Source organism: Protopterus annectens, chromosome 6.part0 (assembly GCF_019279795.1).
Source record: "Protopterus annectens isolate FY-2018-M chromosome 6.part0, PAN1.0, whole genome shotgun sequence".
NCBI classification, from domain to species: Eukaryota; Metazoa; Chordata; order Ceratodontiformes; family Protopteridae; genus Protopterus; species Protopterus annectens.
Window position 1 is genome coordinate 644,072,805 of NC_056737.1, and position 17,242 is coordinate 644,090,046.

The 17,242-nt window shown below is 41.7% G+C and overlaps 1 protein-coding gene across 1 annotated transcript in view; it reads right to left on the minus strand.

The window, feature by feature from the left end:
• The window catches only part of TXNDC16 (thioredoxin domain containing 16), a 1,725,832-nt gene that overhangs the window by 43,635 nt on the left and 1,664,955 nt on the right, over positions 1-17,242 (minus strand). Inside the window, exon 17 of the mRNA XM_044073553.1 lies at positions 16,702-16,892. Within this exon, the coding sequence (XP_043929488.1) occupies positions 16,702-16,892 (191 nt within the window). The remainder of the gene's footprint in view (positions 1-16,701; positions 16,893-17,242) is intronic.

Below are 17,242 nucleotides of genomic sequence, written 5' to 3' on the forward strand. Positions count from 1 at the left end.
TTATTTACCCGTGGAGTCTTATTGACCAAACCAGAGGTGGGGGCAGTTATTCCTGGTTTAAATCCTGGAGGAGCCTCAAAATCCAGCCCAGAATTTCTTGTGGTGGACGAGCTAGTTTTGTCTGGGAGTGTTGGAAATATTGTGCGTGTTGGTTTGTTTCCGCTTTGTAGAGTTAAGTGCCAGTTTGGTGGCGTTTGAGGTAGCTAGTGATTTGTTTTTTTTAACAGCCAATTTGCTATTCGCCCTGGTTTAATTTTGACGGACTGTTAAACAGCCAAGGTGCTATTCGCCAAATGGTCTGATGTGACGGTTGTATCTAAAAGAGTTCATTCAAGGAAAGTACTATTAAAGGAAAGGTGGCAAGAAAGTTCTAAGGACGGACATTCAGTTCAATTAGCAAAGTCAGGATTGGGGGGAAGCAAGGAAGAACTAAAGGACAAAATATAGGTAATTGTCTTTAAGAGGGAAGGAAGGGTCAATGGACACTGTGTAGAATGTTTCTGAAATAGGGTGGTAGGGTGGTCAGTCACGATTCTCCCTTGTCTCTGCAGATTCAATTAGTGTGTGTCTTATTGGGTTTGAATCAGTCAATGATCTGTTTAGGTTGTTTAGGGTTTTGGATTCTGGTAGAAGAAAGAAATATTTTGGGAAATATGGTTTGGGTTTGAATTGGAGATTAGGGTGCAGTGTATTTGACCAGTCAGGGTGAAAACTACCTAATACTATTTGTTGAGGGAGATTAATGAAGAATTTTGAGCTTTTAGGGGTTTAGTTCATTACACTAAATATTTCAAGATTTATTTTTAATAATGAAGTGTTTGTCAAAAGAATTCTGAAAGTAACTCGAGTATACAGCGTTCTAAAAGTTATTAGCTCTACAGGGCTCAGGAAATATAGTCCCCTCCATTAAAGTCTGTTCCATGTGTGACTGTCCCACACTGCGCCCCTTTATAGGAATCCTCAAAAGACAAGCAAGGGACTGATACTTAACTGTATTTCAGACAAATAATCACTGACAAAAGGATTTTTTTTTAATATATGCAGTAAAATCTCAGTTAACCAGCACCCATAGGGATTGGTAGATGCCGGATAAGTGTAGTTTCTGGCTACTTGAGAATTACTATTAAAAACAGACCTGACAAAATACTGTACCCTATACCATACCATAAACACTGTATTGATTTGACTTTAATATTGAAATACAGTAATTAAAAGCCTAGCTGGAATAATAACATTTTAAAAACTTATATTTCCTCTAGAAAGTGGGGCACACAGAGCAGTTTTCAGTGGCACTCAGTGAATTGGAATTGAATGAACTGAACAGAGAGACAGAGTGAGACTGAATGCATGTATGAAAGCAGAGGCAACTGTATGTGACAGATCGGAGAGATGTATGAATGGTGAAGATAGTATGTGTAAGAGATCAGGGAGAGAATGTGCAATCTGATGCAAACTGAGTGAGTATGGCGACAGTGTTGACATTTTAGTGATGTGACTTGTTTAGTTTGACTTGTTCTCATGTTGGGGTGGGAGAGAATTTATTTGTATCTTCCTTTTTAAAACTCTAACAATGAAAGGTAAGTTTCTGTGGAGGGAAAACAAAGTGCAACATGTGAAAAACTGAATCGTTCATGCTGTACTGCATTTCGACTTTTTCTGGTTGCCTGAGTTCCGGTTAACTGAGAGTATACTGTAAAACCCAACAGTTACCTGCCTCATATGCTCTTTACTACCTTGTTTCATTTTCTGCGTCCACCTCCATGATTCAGATCATGGTCAATGAAGGTGGGAACTCGGCACAGTAGTTTCTTTAAAAGATTAATGCCTGCCTGCAATTCACTCTTCACAGTGTACTTCACGTTGTATGCTGAAAAGGGTGTCACTGCTGCAGTCATCATTTAGACAGCAACTCATTGTTTGTGCTGCATCCTGGAAAAATTATTGTAAACACCAATGGCAAAAAAGTGTTATATGGCAAATCACCACTGACAAATGCGTGACTGAGAGTCACCATACCTGGCACTAACTGTAACTGTAAAAAAGTTAAGCATCTGAACCAAAATTCAACCTGTGCTTTTCCGACTACAACTGCTGTCATACTCTGAACATCACATTAGTCAAACAGCATAATTTAATCAGACATTTTAGCTGTTCAACTGCTTGTGACGTTGATCAATCCACCCACTCACAAATACAACAAATGTGGTGACTCAAGGGATACTGAATGCACTATTGAATATCCTTGAACATGAATACAGGACCTAAGGTTTTAACCTTTAGCTATTGCGTGCCACATGTATATTATACACCACGTGTATATTATACTCTGTCTACTCATTCTAAAGTATTTGATACATGTTCTGCTGAAGGTGTTGATTAATTTCTGTCCGAAATGCATATAACCGCAGTTTTAATGCTCAATTAGCTCTACAAACTGTACAAACTATTTTTTTTTTACAAAGCATACAAAAGTCTGGCTTTCTACAAGAGGCCTGCATTACATTACTGGTCTTCTCACTTTAGTGCATACATTACGTCATATACCCTACAAGTGACGCTTTGGAATTAGTATTTCCTGCCATACTCTAAATTGCTTAGAGGTACAGGAAAATCTAAGTCTGTGCTTTCTGCCAGTGAGCATTAACTACTGTAGTATTATTACATGTGTAGCCTTAAGTACTGTGCAGTGTCTTACTGGTAGCAATACTTCCTGACAACTGCTGATTACTTAATGTATGATCATGTAGCCCCAACCAGTCCCAATCATGTGAAGGTGGTTTACTCAGCTGGGAAAAGTCATTTGGACAAACGGGAATAGTCACAATGGGAGCATGATGGCCAGCAAACATGAGGCAGGTAAAAATAATAAATCAAAGAAAAAACTACAACTATATTTATACTTAAATGTTCTCAGTTGACAATGTTTGTGTTTGATATTCCTACTAGTGGTACTAAGTAATACAGGGTGATGTCCATGTTATGTCCCTTATCAGGTGGATAAACTGCCATTATTACAAACGGCATCCTATGACAGAAAGCCTTTAATCTTGAAAATTAAAATAATGATCAAATGAGGGTGGAATAAGCACATTCATAATCGCTGCTTTAATACAGAAATTCCCTCTCCTTCCTCAAACAAAGGTACCTTTTTAAGACCTGCTATTATCCAGATCTGTAATGATTCACAATAAAAAAGGCGGTCACTGCTGCACTGTGCAGAATAATTCTAGGGTAAGCTTCATAGCTTCTGTGCAACATGAGAAAGAGAGACAGTAGATGTTTGTTATAACCTTGCCAAAAGCATCTAGCCCTTATGATTCATAAGACTTGACAATGGTGTGCTTAATCTAACTGACTATGGCTAACTGAAAACCTTCCATGCCTTTCTGTGGTCCTTGGAAAAGGAGAAAGGGTGAGTCTAAATCCCTGAGGGATACACGCTGATTGAATGACAGCACTGTTATTGAGTGATGAATGATCCAAAAAACTAAGCAAAACAACTGTCACTGAACCTCAGAGGCAATTGTTTTTTCTTTTGCATAGAGTCAAGCTACCCTGGACCCCCACCCCCGAGCCTAAATATATCTCCTCCAGGTTGCACAACAGTGGGAAAAAAAGAAAATTCCACTGTCATCAAACATTGTTTCACTCATTTGTCTTTGACTGCTCAGCTTTCGATAACAGTACTGTCGATCAAATAACAAGCACCTACCCATAGGAAAACTATGAGAATCCTAGTTATGTCCCATGACTTGTGTGTGCCTTGAGAAGCCTTGCTTTAATCAAATGTGAGAAACTTGTGGGCATGGTACATCTTAAATGGGGTGTTATTTTGGGGAATGAAGGCAGCATTGTGCAGATGAATAGCTGGCCTGCAGAATATGAGCAGCAGTTCTAGTCTCTAGGAGACTATGACTAAAGGGTGAGAATGACCACAGTTGGTTCATCCAATGAGACACTGCCTATCTGCTTCATGCAACGATTTGAATGGAGGCTTGGCTAGAAATTCCAGCATAACATGTACATACCACAAGGGAACCATGGGCTTGCAATGGAAATAAGTAAAATTCTATTAATTTCAGGATGGTTACCTTCTTGTCTTGTACCTGATGATTATTTTTTAATGACTCCCAAGGCCTTCACCTATTCCACAAACACATACCTGCCTCTAGACTGCTCTCCCTAGGTGTAATACCATGTACTTGGCATGGCTGAAGTGAAGCTGACAGTTGAGGTGGATACAAAAGACCCCAAAATGCTTATGGAAAAGAGAAGGAGAAGTTCTTCAGTACCCTAGCCAATTTTCCCTCTTGTCAGTATGAATACCACCTCAGGTCTGCCATGACAAAAGGCTGCTGGCCGAGGGGAACCAACCTGATCAACAAAACATAAACAATTAAATACAAAAAAACATAAGTAGAGCTGGATCAAGGACCAATTTCTTTGGGACAGAATCCATCACCTTTTTGTCATCTGAGAGCTCTTCTTATCTACAGCCCTTCATCATTCCCTACTAGCCTATCAGTTCTTCATTCCAACCCCCTTTCATGTAAACACTACGTTTTACAGAGGACTAAATTAAAGGCTTTACTAAAGGTTAGATAAATTGTGTTCACAGTGTTACCTCTATCTGCTTTGCCTGGCAAATTAAACACAGAACTGGATTAAGTTAGTCTGATGGGATCTACATAATCTCAGGCAATACTGGAATTTGGTAAGCAGACCAGTTTGTTCCAGGAGCCTTCTACACCTTTGACCAAATGATTATATCCATTACCTTGCCCCTAGTGAAATAAGGGTAATTGACCAGTTACTCCTTGGGCTGCTGCTTTGTCTTTGCAGAGGGACATCACAACTGCTTACTTGCAGCCACTGAAGAACCTCAAAGAGGTTCTGTTTTAAGTTTTACCAAGACCTCTGTAGCTCTTTGCTGGCTCGTAAACAGGATTCAGTTTGGATACTGGCGGACCATTTTAAGCCTAGCCAATTTCCCTTCCAAAGGCTAGACTCAAACCCTGTACTTTGTGAAATAAAACACCATAACCATCACACCACACCCAACCAACCTCCTAATTTCGTAAGCTAGTTCACCAGTTTTCCCATCTATCTGCTTCCTTTTTCCAATGTACTTGAAGACTATCTTCTTTCCCCTAACACTTACTGCTAATCCTTTTTTCCATCCCTCTCTCATCGTTTAATGCATTTTGCTGCACCTTTCCTGTCCCATACTTAACTCTCTGATACCCCTCTTACCACTGAAAACCTATACATTTCTTTCTGTCTTGTGGCTATTTTTATATTTCAGTGAACAGACGCATTTTATATTTCTCTAACCTTTTTCCCATGCCTCTCCGAATCACTTACTTTTTGCTATCTAGAGCTTCTCCTTTAGTCTGCTCTCATTCTCCCTTGCCACATGCCTGTTTTAATAGTACTCCCTATGCTTCTCTAGCTACTCCCTGTAATTCCAAGCCCTATTGTTTGTGGCCCTACCTGGCTCTACAGTGCTCTGTGTCCATGATCAGTATTCTGAAACTGAAAATTCTCTCCTTCTCGGTTCAAGTTTGCTCAGAACTCTTCCACTGTGAATAACGCATTCTGTTGTGCTGCTTCTACTAACACTAGAAGACTCAGTCTGCCAGATGACTGAGAACGCCTACAACATATTTAGCTGCTCATCACTTGATCCTATTCCTCAATAACTTGTCAACCCTCAGCAGTGGGGGGCAGTATACAAAGTTTCTATTTTTCCCTCAACATCTTTATTGCTAGAAAATGTAAAATTAACTGCATATGCTCCTCCTCTCCCACTCCTTCCATACTTTTTTCCTGCTCCAACTCTCTTTTCAATCTCCTCCACACTCCAAACCTTCCCCTCATGTGTGCAGTTGCCCTGCCACCATCATTGTTTGTCTCATCTCTTCTAAACAGTCTATGCCCTAACATGACCATTTCCAATCCCCTCCTATTACCACAACCACGTTGGCTTCACTACTGACTTGCACTGTTTCCACTCTGACCATCTTCTTACCCATGATTCAGATGTTGGGTTGCTAAACACTGTTGTAAATTTATTACCCCTACCAATTTTTGTCTAATCACTCGTTCCCTTGTTCTTTGCTCTTGTCATCCCAGGTGGTATTAATCATTTCTGCTCCTGGCATTTCATTAGTGCACTTCACTTTTCCATGCTCTACTTGTCTCCCCATTCTTCTTCCTGCCTTTTCACCTTCCTCAAAAGCCCATTTGTTCTTTCTCATCCTGTTCTGATGCTCACCCTTCTCCAACCCAACCACCTCTTCTTTAGGTTAGTGACTTCTCCCACTCCCTTGTTAACCTCCTGCATCACCTTCTGCCTTTACTTTCCATATTATCTTCTCCTTTCCCCCTGTTACTTCATATTACTCTCATATTTGGCTACTTATCGAAGATGTGAAAACAGAAGCAGCTGAAGGACAAATGCCAAACTACTAAGAACAATTGCATAAAAATGCCAGAAATGACAGACAAAGCACAGAAGAGTTAAAAAGAAAAGGAAAGTACAGTTGTGTACACTTACCATAAATGTAAATGTTCGAGCGTATTCACTTTTGAAGTCATCGCATTTGGGTTATCCCTGCCAGGGTAGCCCTCGGCCGGCCCGAATACCAGAGACTTAGTATTTCTGCGTTGGTTGCTGTCGCTTGATGACTGACATCAGGTCATCAGTAGTATAAAGTACGGCAGCCGACACCATTACATCTGTTTTTCTTGCCCTAATCTGTCAGGAGCCCCCATGTAGGAGGCCAGGTTCTGGTGGAAGAAACCCCATCAGTGGAAAATAAATATCAATATGTCCCTTGTAAGGAAAGGAGAACAAGTCAGAATGGTAATAAAAGGAGAAAGAGAAGAAAGGGGGATGGAGGGAGGGAAACCAGGATTGCAACAGTGAATACACTTGAACATCTACATTTATGGTAAGTGTACACAACTATACTATGTTCTTTGTGTTTCACTGTTGCAGTCATCACATTTGGGATGATTCCCAAAGCTGAGGAAAAGGGTGGAGGCAGTCAATGAAACTAGGGGCTGGCAAGGATGCCCTGCAAGACTGCAGAGGCAAACCCTGCCCTGGATTTGGAGAAGAGAGGCATGTGGTAATGCTTGGTAAAAATGTGAACAGATGTCCAAGGTGGCATCCTCCAGGATGTCCCTGGTGAGGACTCCTCTGAGGAAAGTTGCAGAGGTGGAGGCTGATCTGGTGGAGTGTGTCCTGACCCCCTGGGGGAGGCTTTCTATGCTGTTTGTAGCAGAAATGGATGCAGTGTACTATCCATTTGGAAATGGTTTGTTTTGCGATAGATTTGCCTTCTGTCCCTGTAGCAAAGTTAACCAGCAATTGATCAGACTTTCTGAATGATTTAGTCCTGTCTAGATAGAATCTGAGCTGTCTACACACATCTAGAGTGAAGAATCCTTTCTCCCTTGTTTTGGGGATTAGGAAGAAAGGTGGGCAAATTAATGGATTGGTTGAGAGCCACACTGGACACCACCTTGGGCATGAAAGATGGGTTAGTTCTGAGGGATACCTTGTCTGTATGGAAGATGATTATGGGTTCCACAGCCATGAGTGCTTGCAGCTCAGAGACTCTTCTGGCTGAAGTGATGGCCAGAAGGAATGCTGTCTTCCAGGAGAGAAATGTTAGCTCTGCAGAAGTAGCTGGTTCGAAAGCTGGTTTGAAAGTGGGCAGGGTGAGCTTTTCCAATACAAAGTTAAGGTCCCAAGCTGGTGTTGGTGCCCTTCTGGGTGGCCTAAAGTTGGTAGTCCTTCTTAGGAACTGTCTGATCAAAAGGTGTGAGAAAAGGGGCTAAGCAGTGGGAAAATGAGCAGAAATAGCAGAGGCATGAATTGAGGAGAAAGAGAGGCTACTGTGTAGTAGGTCAGCTAAGTAATCCAGGATGAGAGGGAGGGAGGGCTGTGCCGTATTGGCTCCCTTAGCCTGGTTCCAGGTGCAGAACCTTTTCCATTTATCAGCATAAGACTTTCTGGTGCTAGGACGTCTGGCCTCATGGATAACATCCAGAACCTGTTTACTGAGGTTGGCAGATTGGTTCAGGTTTAGTGGATAAACCAACCTGCCAAACTGAGTGTCTATAATTGGGGATGCATGAATTCCACTTCCCTCTGGGTTTGGAATCTGAGGAAGATGCCATGGGGGTAAACGAGGACAGGCTACACCGCAAGGGGTACCAGTGCTGCCAGGGCCAGTCTGGAGCTATAAGAATGGTCCTTGGCTTTTACTCCCTTATTTTGAGCAGTACCCTGGGGATGAGAGGTAGGGGAGGAAAGGCATAGACCGATAGATTGGCCGAGGGGAACGACAGGGCATCCAATTTCCAAGCCATGCAGTGATGCTCCCTGGTGCAGAATTTGCTGAGCTGATGGTTGGTGTTGGAGGCAAAGAGGTTGATCTTCGAGGTTCCCCATTTCTGAGTTATAAGTACTTCTCTTGAGTTGCCATTCGTGTGGGTCCAGAAGATTTCTGCTTAATTGGTCTGCCAGAGAGTTGAGAGAGCCTGGTAGGAATTGTGCTAACAGGTGTAGTTGCATGGCAGAGGCTGTGTGCCAAAGGGTCATAGCCAGCCTGCATAGAGAATAGGAATGAGTCCCTCCCTGCTTGTTGACGTACCACATCATAGTGGTGCTGTCTGTTTTGATCAGGAGAGCCCCTGGACAGAGAAGGGGCTTGAAAGCTATCAAGGTGTGCTGCACAGCCATCATCTCTTTTTCACTGATGTGCAGAGGGATTTGCTGTGGGCTCCATTGGCCCTGTATGCACCTGCCATCCAGGTGTGTACCCCAAGCTTAGTCTGATGCATCAGTGGTGAGGGTCTGGGCAGTGGGGGGTGGGTGGGGAGAAAGGCATTCCCTTTTTGTGGGAGCATGCTGTTGCCCACCAAAGAAACTCTTTTCTGAGGCAAGAAATTATAGGTAGAAGTTTCCAGGTCTTGACAGTGTTGACACCAAAGGCTCTTTAGGTACCAGTGAAGTTTCCTCATATGCAGTCTGGCATATGGAATGAGTAGTATGCAAGGTGCCATGAACCCCAGAGCTTGCAGGATCTTTCTTGCAGTTAGTTGGGGCCTGCTGGCTAGTTGAGAGAAGTAGGCTGCCAGGAAAATTTGTTTCTCTGGAGTAAGATATGCCATCTGGGAAGATGTGTCCAGACTTGCTCCCCCAGGAAGATTATCCTTTGGGTGGGCACCTGTTTGGATTTCTTTTCATTGATTATGTACCCTAGGGAGGTTAGTAGGGTCTTTACAAAGGCCAGGTGCTTGAGCAGCTTCTCCTGGCTGTCTTGCCTGAATAAGGCAGTCATCTAAGTATGGATAAATCTGAATATTTGTCTGCAAAAGGCAATGGCCGGAGCCAGACATTCTGTGAAATCTCTAGGAGCAGTAGATAAACAAAACAGAAGCGCAGAGAACTGAAAGTGTTGAGATTCTGCCCTGAAGTGGAGATATTTCCTGTATGATTCCCTGAAAGAAATATGAAGGCAGGCCTCTTTTGGATCTAAGGTGGCTAGCCAAGCGTCCTTGGACAGCATGGCTAGCAGCAGCAGCAGCTGCTAGCCAAGCGTCCTTGGACAGCATGGCTAGCAGCTGCTGGAGGGTGAACATTTTGAATCTTGGGATCACCAGGAAGGTGTTTAGAATGGACAGACTGAGGATGGGGTGCCAGACGCCCTCTTTTCTGGGCACCAGAAAAAGTCTGGAGTAGAAACCTTAGCCTATCTGTTCTGCAGGAACGGGCTCAACTGCCCTCATAGAGAGCAGGGAAAGGATTTGCTTTTGAGCCTCTGCCCACTGATTTGGTGGTAGATTTGGGAACCCTTTTGGGCTTGGAAGGGTGTGGAAGGAATGGAAGGAAAATTTGTATCCCTGAGACACAATGTTCAGACCCCAGTGGTCCTTGGTAATGGTAGCCCAGGTGCTTGACTGAAAGGAGACTTTTCCTCCTAGGAGTAGGTGAAGGTGGGCAGAGGGAGGGGGTGGAGGAGGTGAGTCACTGTGAGTTCTTACCCTAAGGGGGTGGCTTAGAACTCCCTGATTTTGAAGTGGAGGTAGTCTACTGCTTAGATCTCTGCATTCCCTGGGGCTGCTGTCTGGGGGGGGGGGGGGGTCTGCTTCCACGGGGCCTAGGCTGGGCCAGTTTACTGGGAGCAGGAAAGCACCAGTGTTCGGAGGGACAATGCATGCTGAACCTATGGGGCTGGACCTGCACAAAATCCTTAACTGTTTGCATAGATTTTGCTTTTTCTTCCATCTTTTTTAAGATCTCTTCTGCCTTAGAGCTAAATAAGTTATCTTTGTGCAAGGGGGCATCCAAAAATTTAGATTTGACATGATTTGGCAACGGCTCTTCCTTAAGCCATGCATGCCTTCTAATGACAGATCCAGTGACTGCTGCCCTGCAAGAAGCTTCTAGGGCATCAAAACCACAGTGCAAGGTGTGTTTAGTTACTTGACTTGCAGAATGTACTAACTCTTGTAAATATTTAGATTCTGCCCAAGCAGGAAAGGAAGACATTTTTTGTTTAGGGAGTTCCAAGGTATGTTGCTGAAATTTCAGCATATGGAACTGACAATTTAGTGCCCTGATAGCAAGAGTAGCTGAGGTGTATACTTTCTTACCTCATCTGTCCAATGCTCGGGAATCCCTGTCTGAGGGGGGTGGAATTCTTAGTAGAGGTTGCTTTAATCCCTTTTGATCCTTGAGAAATGATCTCAGGGTCAGCTGTAGGACTTTAAAAAAATATTTGTGTGAGTCAGGGACTCTACAGTACCTGTCTAGTTTTCTGGGAGCAGGAGGAAGGGCATCAGGAGTCAAGCTGGACTTGAGGAAAACATCCTCCACAACATCCATGAGTGGGGGGATGGCCAAGGGTCTGTGTTGTGGAAGATCTAGGAAGTCCATGAGTCTCTTTTTAGACTGAGGGTAGTCCTGACTCTCCCATTGGAAATGCTCCCTTAAGGTATGCAGGGTTTCCCTAAAGGAAAAATCCTCTGGGGGAGAGGCTGAAGGAATGGAATCCTCTGCATCAGAATCCTCATAAGTGGAAAGGGGTTGCCTGTCTTCATATTCCGATGCATCAGATTCATCTGACTCTTGTTCAGACAAAACTACAGGGGACAGATCTCTTTTCCTTTTGGAGGGGGTAGCTTGGCTTTCCCTGATCAGCATGATAAGGTCTTCCACAATTTTAAGCATTTGAGACTGAGGCAAGGTAGCAGGCACCTGAGAGTGGGTCATCAGTTTCTTGGGTGTGGTTCGTACCTTGGACCTCTGTAGTTTTAGAAAGAATGGTAGTCACAAAAGATGACTGTCTGTGTCGAGATTCGGTAGTGCGAAGGAATTCCTTGAAAGCCGGTGCCTGCTCAGCGGCTCTGGACCCATCCAAGGTTGAGACGACCAAGGATCCTTAGTCGAAGAAGAGTTTTGCAGCACACTGGACTCCAAAAGGGTCTTGGTAGTGGCCTGCGTATCAACAGAAGCAGGCATCAGGGGCTGCAAAAGCACCTCACTGAGTAACGGAGTACTGATGACTAGCTTAACGGAAGCGCCGTCGGTAGGTTTTGACTTGTGCGATCTGTCTCTATCTTTGTTTTTTTGGAAGATCTGCTGTCGGATGGCTTACCGAAGCCATATCGGAATTCAAGGACTGTAAGCGAAAATATGTGGCTACAATAAGGGCCTGACAATGGATAGTTCTGGTATTGAACAAAGCACAGAAGCAACAATGAGGGATGTTGTGATCTGGGCTTAAACAAGTGAAGCAATAAGAGTGGAAGTCTCAGTGTGGTATTTGTTTTCCACAGGCGAGACAATTATTAACTTTTTCTGACATCGGTTAGTGCAAGAAAAAAGGATCCCCAACGGGGTACTTAGCTTTAGAAGAATTCAACTTCAATTTGGTAGATGAAAACTCAGGTAGCAGCTGACCGGCACTCGCGCTAACTGCTTCTGCTTCAGGCTCCACGGCAAGAAAGACTGATGTAATGGCATCGGCTGCCTTACTTTATACTACTGATAACCTGACGTCAGTCCTCAAGCGACAGCAACTGACGCAGAAATACTAAGTCTCTGGTATTCGGGTCGGCTGAGGGCTACCCTGGCAGAGATAACCCAAATGTGATGACTGCAACAGTGAAACACAAAGAACATCATGCTAGTAACAGGGGTTAAAAAAAGGGCCAACAAGACCTAGAGTAACAAAAGGAATACAACTGTGGCAAAAATCACACTAAAATGAATAAAAAAGCTCAGCATGAAGGACAAACATGAAGCAACAACCTATGCAAACAGGAGATGAACAAGCTTTCTAAACTATACTAAATGTAACCATAGTTGCACACAATTGTTGCTTAATCCCGGTTAACAAATGTAATAAATAAATAAATAAATGCAATATAATATAATATAATATAATATAATATAATATAATATAATATATAATATATCTTATGTCCTCCCTGTGGTTGCGTGGGTTTCCTCCGGGTGCTCCAGTTTCCTCCCACATCCCAAAGACATGCTGTAGGTGGATTGGACACTCTAAATTGGCCCTAAGTGTGAGAGTGTGTGCATGTGTGCGCCTTCTGTGGAAGGTTGGGCACCGGGCTGGCAACTCGACACTGTAAAACTCCATTGCCAATCATGAGCAGACAGGTGATCTGCTGTGGCGACCCCTAACCGGGAAAAGCTGAAAGAAGAAGAAGATAATATAATATATCTTAGGGACTTTCAATAAAGGCTCCCCTATAGCACCATAAAACAATGAAAAAAGCTGGGTCATTACAGGAGTATCACACTTCCCCAAAAAATATTTTGTCAAACTGCATCTGCTGACCAGTTTAAGAAAGCCACAATTTGTTTAGACCACTGCAAGGTGGGCATTTCTCATTATAAGCAAATTATGAAAATATTTACAACAGTGGCTTAAACTACAACTATGTTTTACCATGCTGCTGAGGAAGTTGGTGTCACAGCTTTAGCAGGTTTGGTCATACTGAGAAATGACTTGTTTTCTTGGTGTTTAAAATAACTGAAGTGCTCAACAGCATAACAACCACTTGAGGTATGAAGATGATTTACCATCATATCTTTTCACCCTCATCATGTGCTTATGTTTGTGGTTCTTAGCAATGTCATCTCACATCAGCATATGAATCCCAAGGAGATGGCCAATTACAAGGTTAAGATTCTGACACTTAGCATGATATCAGCAAGATGCACTATTAGTTTTCAGGTCAAAATTCTGTGTGTGTGTGTGTGTGTGTGTGTGTTTGTTACAAACTACACAGAAGGCAGGCACCAGAAGACATTAGATAAGTCACTTGATAAGTCACTTACATAAATCTAACTGCACTCAAAACATCATCTGAAGGTAACAATTGCTTCTTTAGATAACGTACGCAAAAGAGCTAATAAAATACAGCAGGTAACTAACAGACTTTTCAGAAAGGTCAAGCTGCAATCAAGTGACCTAATACTGTATTTGTGGAAAGTCTGGCAATTATGTTTAACAGCTGGAAAAGAAAAAAAAGACAATGCGTCAGCCATATTTACACAAGCATTATTATAGTACGTTACAAAAGGTGACCTACACTGGATTTTTTACTGACATTACTTGCATAGTTTTAAAGCCTGGCAGCTAAAGTTTCAATGACACAGTTAATCTAAAGAGAATTATGTTCTCAAAGAAAAGTATGTTTCCAGACTAATCAAAAAAGCCATCAAAACTGTCAAACACGGACTTGGAGGGTAATTTGGCTTGGTGTCACCTACTGTACACATGTTCAACTTCTTTGTCCTTACCACCTCTTCCAATGCAAGCCTAAAGGTGCTTGTACTGCAAAAGTATATCTTACAGTACATTATACATATAAAGTGACACTGGCTCCATATCACAAAAAAGAGGTAGTGCAGATTCAAACTTTACTTGGAAAGGGGACATGGAAACCCTGAAGGAGGTTGTTCCAAAGTATACACCACATCACAGCCTATACCAAGCAGCAAATGGCTTTATGGACAATTCTAAATGGTCAATGTCTTGAACCACTGATCTCTGGAACTCAACTCAGCTACCAACAAATGTAAGCTGTTCCAAACTCCTGTAAATAAAGAGCTAATAAGCTAATGCTACCACGTGTATGGTGTAGTCCACCATGCGGAATGCCACCAAGAAGACTACATAATCTATCCTAAAGAAAGGTTTGTGCTTACTTTATATCCATAGAAGTAAAAACCAACAGTAATTGTTGCAAAAGCACAATATAAGGCAGACAAAAGTACAGCAAGTCATACAGGACCAGTAGGAACTGCCAGGAAGAGTCCAGTTATTGTTCTTTGCTTTCTTTCTCTCTGTGAATGGGATGAAGTTATCAGACACACTTCAGTGAAAGAGCTGGTACTCTAGTTTTATCTAGATATGCTACAAAAAATTCCAGATGCTTTGTAAATACATACAGTACAGTAAATACTTACAGTATAAGACCTTAAACTGGCATAGCCAATGCAAACCTAAAGGTACTTGTACTGCAAAAGTATAGCTTACATTATTGTATACATATACAGTAACACTAGGCAATCTTCTGTATGTCAGACCAGGTAACACAGGTCACTCAAAAAGGTATTGAATGGAGTCAATGGGTCCCATTCCACTGAGCGCTGATAATTCAATCCCCATCCAAAGAACGGGCTTGTAACTGCATACTTAATAACATGCTTCATGGTTGAATTATCTCAGAGTAGACTAGATTCATTAAGAGGGTGTAACTGGTTTGCCTCCTGCACAAGTGCTATACAGTTTTAAGCTTATTCACTCAATCAGGCTTGAATTACAAGGGCTCAAAAACAGAACTTGATAAGATGTACCACAACACTCACAAATAACTAAAAATAATCAAATTTGCAGACCCAAGAACCGGGAAGCATGTGCAAATTTACCTTCTGATGAGAAGTGGGGCCATAACTCAGTGCATTACTATACTAACAATGTTAACACTGCCACATTTCACAGAATACAGACTTGTTGATTAAAATAAACTTGAAGATGCAACTAGGCACAAAAGTTGCATTCTCAATTAACTAATTCTCTGTTATCTACACTGGGATATGAAACATTATTCTTGCAGACAGACAGTTGGGAATGGACTAAATCTTCTTATGCAAACAGTTAAAAAAAAATAAATAAATAAAAGAAGAGTGGATCGTAATCTTATTAAAATAAAAAAAAAAATAAATCAGAACCCGGAATCTGTGCTTATGGTACAAAAGAGCGTAACATTGTCAGCCTGTGCAGAGCAGTTTATAAAACTGATATTACTAATAATGGTTACTTATAGTAACATGTGTAACTCACATGCAAATCCTAACTTCCAGAAAGAAAAATGTGAGTTAAGTCTGCTTGCTGTAAAAGCAACTTATCTCATTTAAATCTACTAATGCCTAATACTACAATTCTGTCCTTATCCCTAATCCTAAAACTCCCGCCCTAACCTTAGAACTCCAACCCTAATCCTAAAACTCTAATCTTAAAATGCTATCCCTAATAAAAAAAACTCTGCCCTTAACAGTAAAACTCTGAAAAATAACTTGAACCCCCAGAAATGAAGGTTAACATACAATAAAGTGAATCCCTTACCTATAATATATATGGAGTTTATCTCAGAAGTGGCACACTTGTCCTTTTTGGCATAACTTGCAGTTATATTACATCTACACACCCTGTACTTACATGCAACAAATAATCATCATCCTCCCCACACACCCCTCTGCAAATTAAATATACCAACTTTGTGATTGTACTACATTGAGTAAAAGGGTAAAGTACGAATAGACAATGAATATCCGTGCCGCATCTGTATGGCCCTCAATCGTGCATGTTTCCCATATGACAACATGCTCCTTTCACCTGTCAATCACTAACACCACACCTACACATGCAGAGAACAGCCTGTGAGGTACTACACTAATACAAAGCCTAATTTTCTACATCAGGAAATATTACAGCTCTGATAACCTGGAAACATCTTTCATCGGAGCTCCTGAAAAAAATAATCCCAGCTTTTCTGTTCCTCTTTTACATGTCTTTTATGAACCAAATAAACCAAGGCACAAGCTCTTAGCCAGTTATGAGATTATGCCAGTTTCAGCATGTGCTACACTACAAGCATGCACATGCACAATACATGCACACATCACTCACACACAGTACAATGCAGGTCAGAAAACAATAAAAGGTTAATATATGGTAAGAAAACACATTTAGCCCTGTCTAGAAATTATCACTGGATATCTAAGACAGCAACAAAGAATGGCCGCTTAGCTGCAGAGGAGGACACACAGGAATGGAAAGAACAGCAGAACAGAAGGTCAGTAACACTTTATCAGGAAAAAAAAAATTGGATTAGTTCTAGGAAAGACCACAATGTTACAATTTACAACTGAGGACCAAGGAGCAGAACAAATACCAAAACAAGAGTGTATTCTGGCCATTTCAGCCATGCAGACTATATGTTACAAATGTTCAAGCATAACGTTTTATTCCTATGAATGATTTGCAAGCAGGGAGGTCACTATCACAAAACTTTCATTGGAAATTGCTGCTATGTCCATTGCTGCAAAAATCCTGCATAAACACAAAGAATAAAAATACTTACTTATTGGCGCATCTTTTCCTTCTTTTACTTCCTTTAGCCAATCTAGGATGGCCTTTGAAGTGACAGATTTTTCCAAAGGAAATGCAAATATCTCTCCTCCAGAGTGAATATTTATTAAAACTAGTATAGGTAAACGTGGTATGGAATGAAAATAATTCTTCAAGATGACTCTGCCTACTGGAGTACTCCGGCTGAAAAAATAAAATAAAAACTTATTTTGTACCGTCACTAATATAAACTATTGGAAAAGTTATAAATTAAATTAACATTCAAAACAACTTATTTTAACCTGCTTTTTGTGGATTTATTCTGATTTGCCACAAAAAAGTCAGTAAGTAGAAGAGAGTGCCTCAGGGCTCAGTGCTGGGGACAGTCATGCTCATGGGTCAGATATCTCACTGAGGAAAAAAAGAGAAAAGCATGTGCTTATTGCACCAACACTGGTGCTGAGGACACAAATGTGAAGGCAGCTATTCACAGCCAAATGTACAGCAGTCTGCAGAAGGAACAGGTGACAATTACTATTCAATGTAAAAGAAAG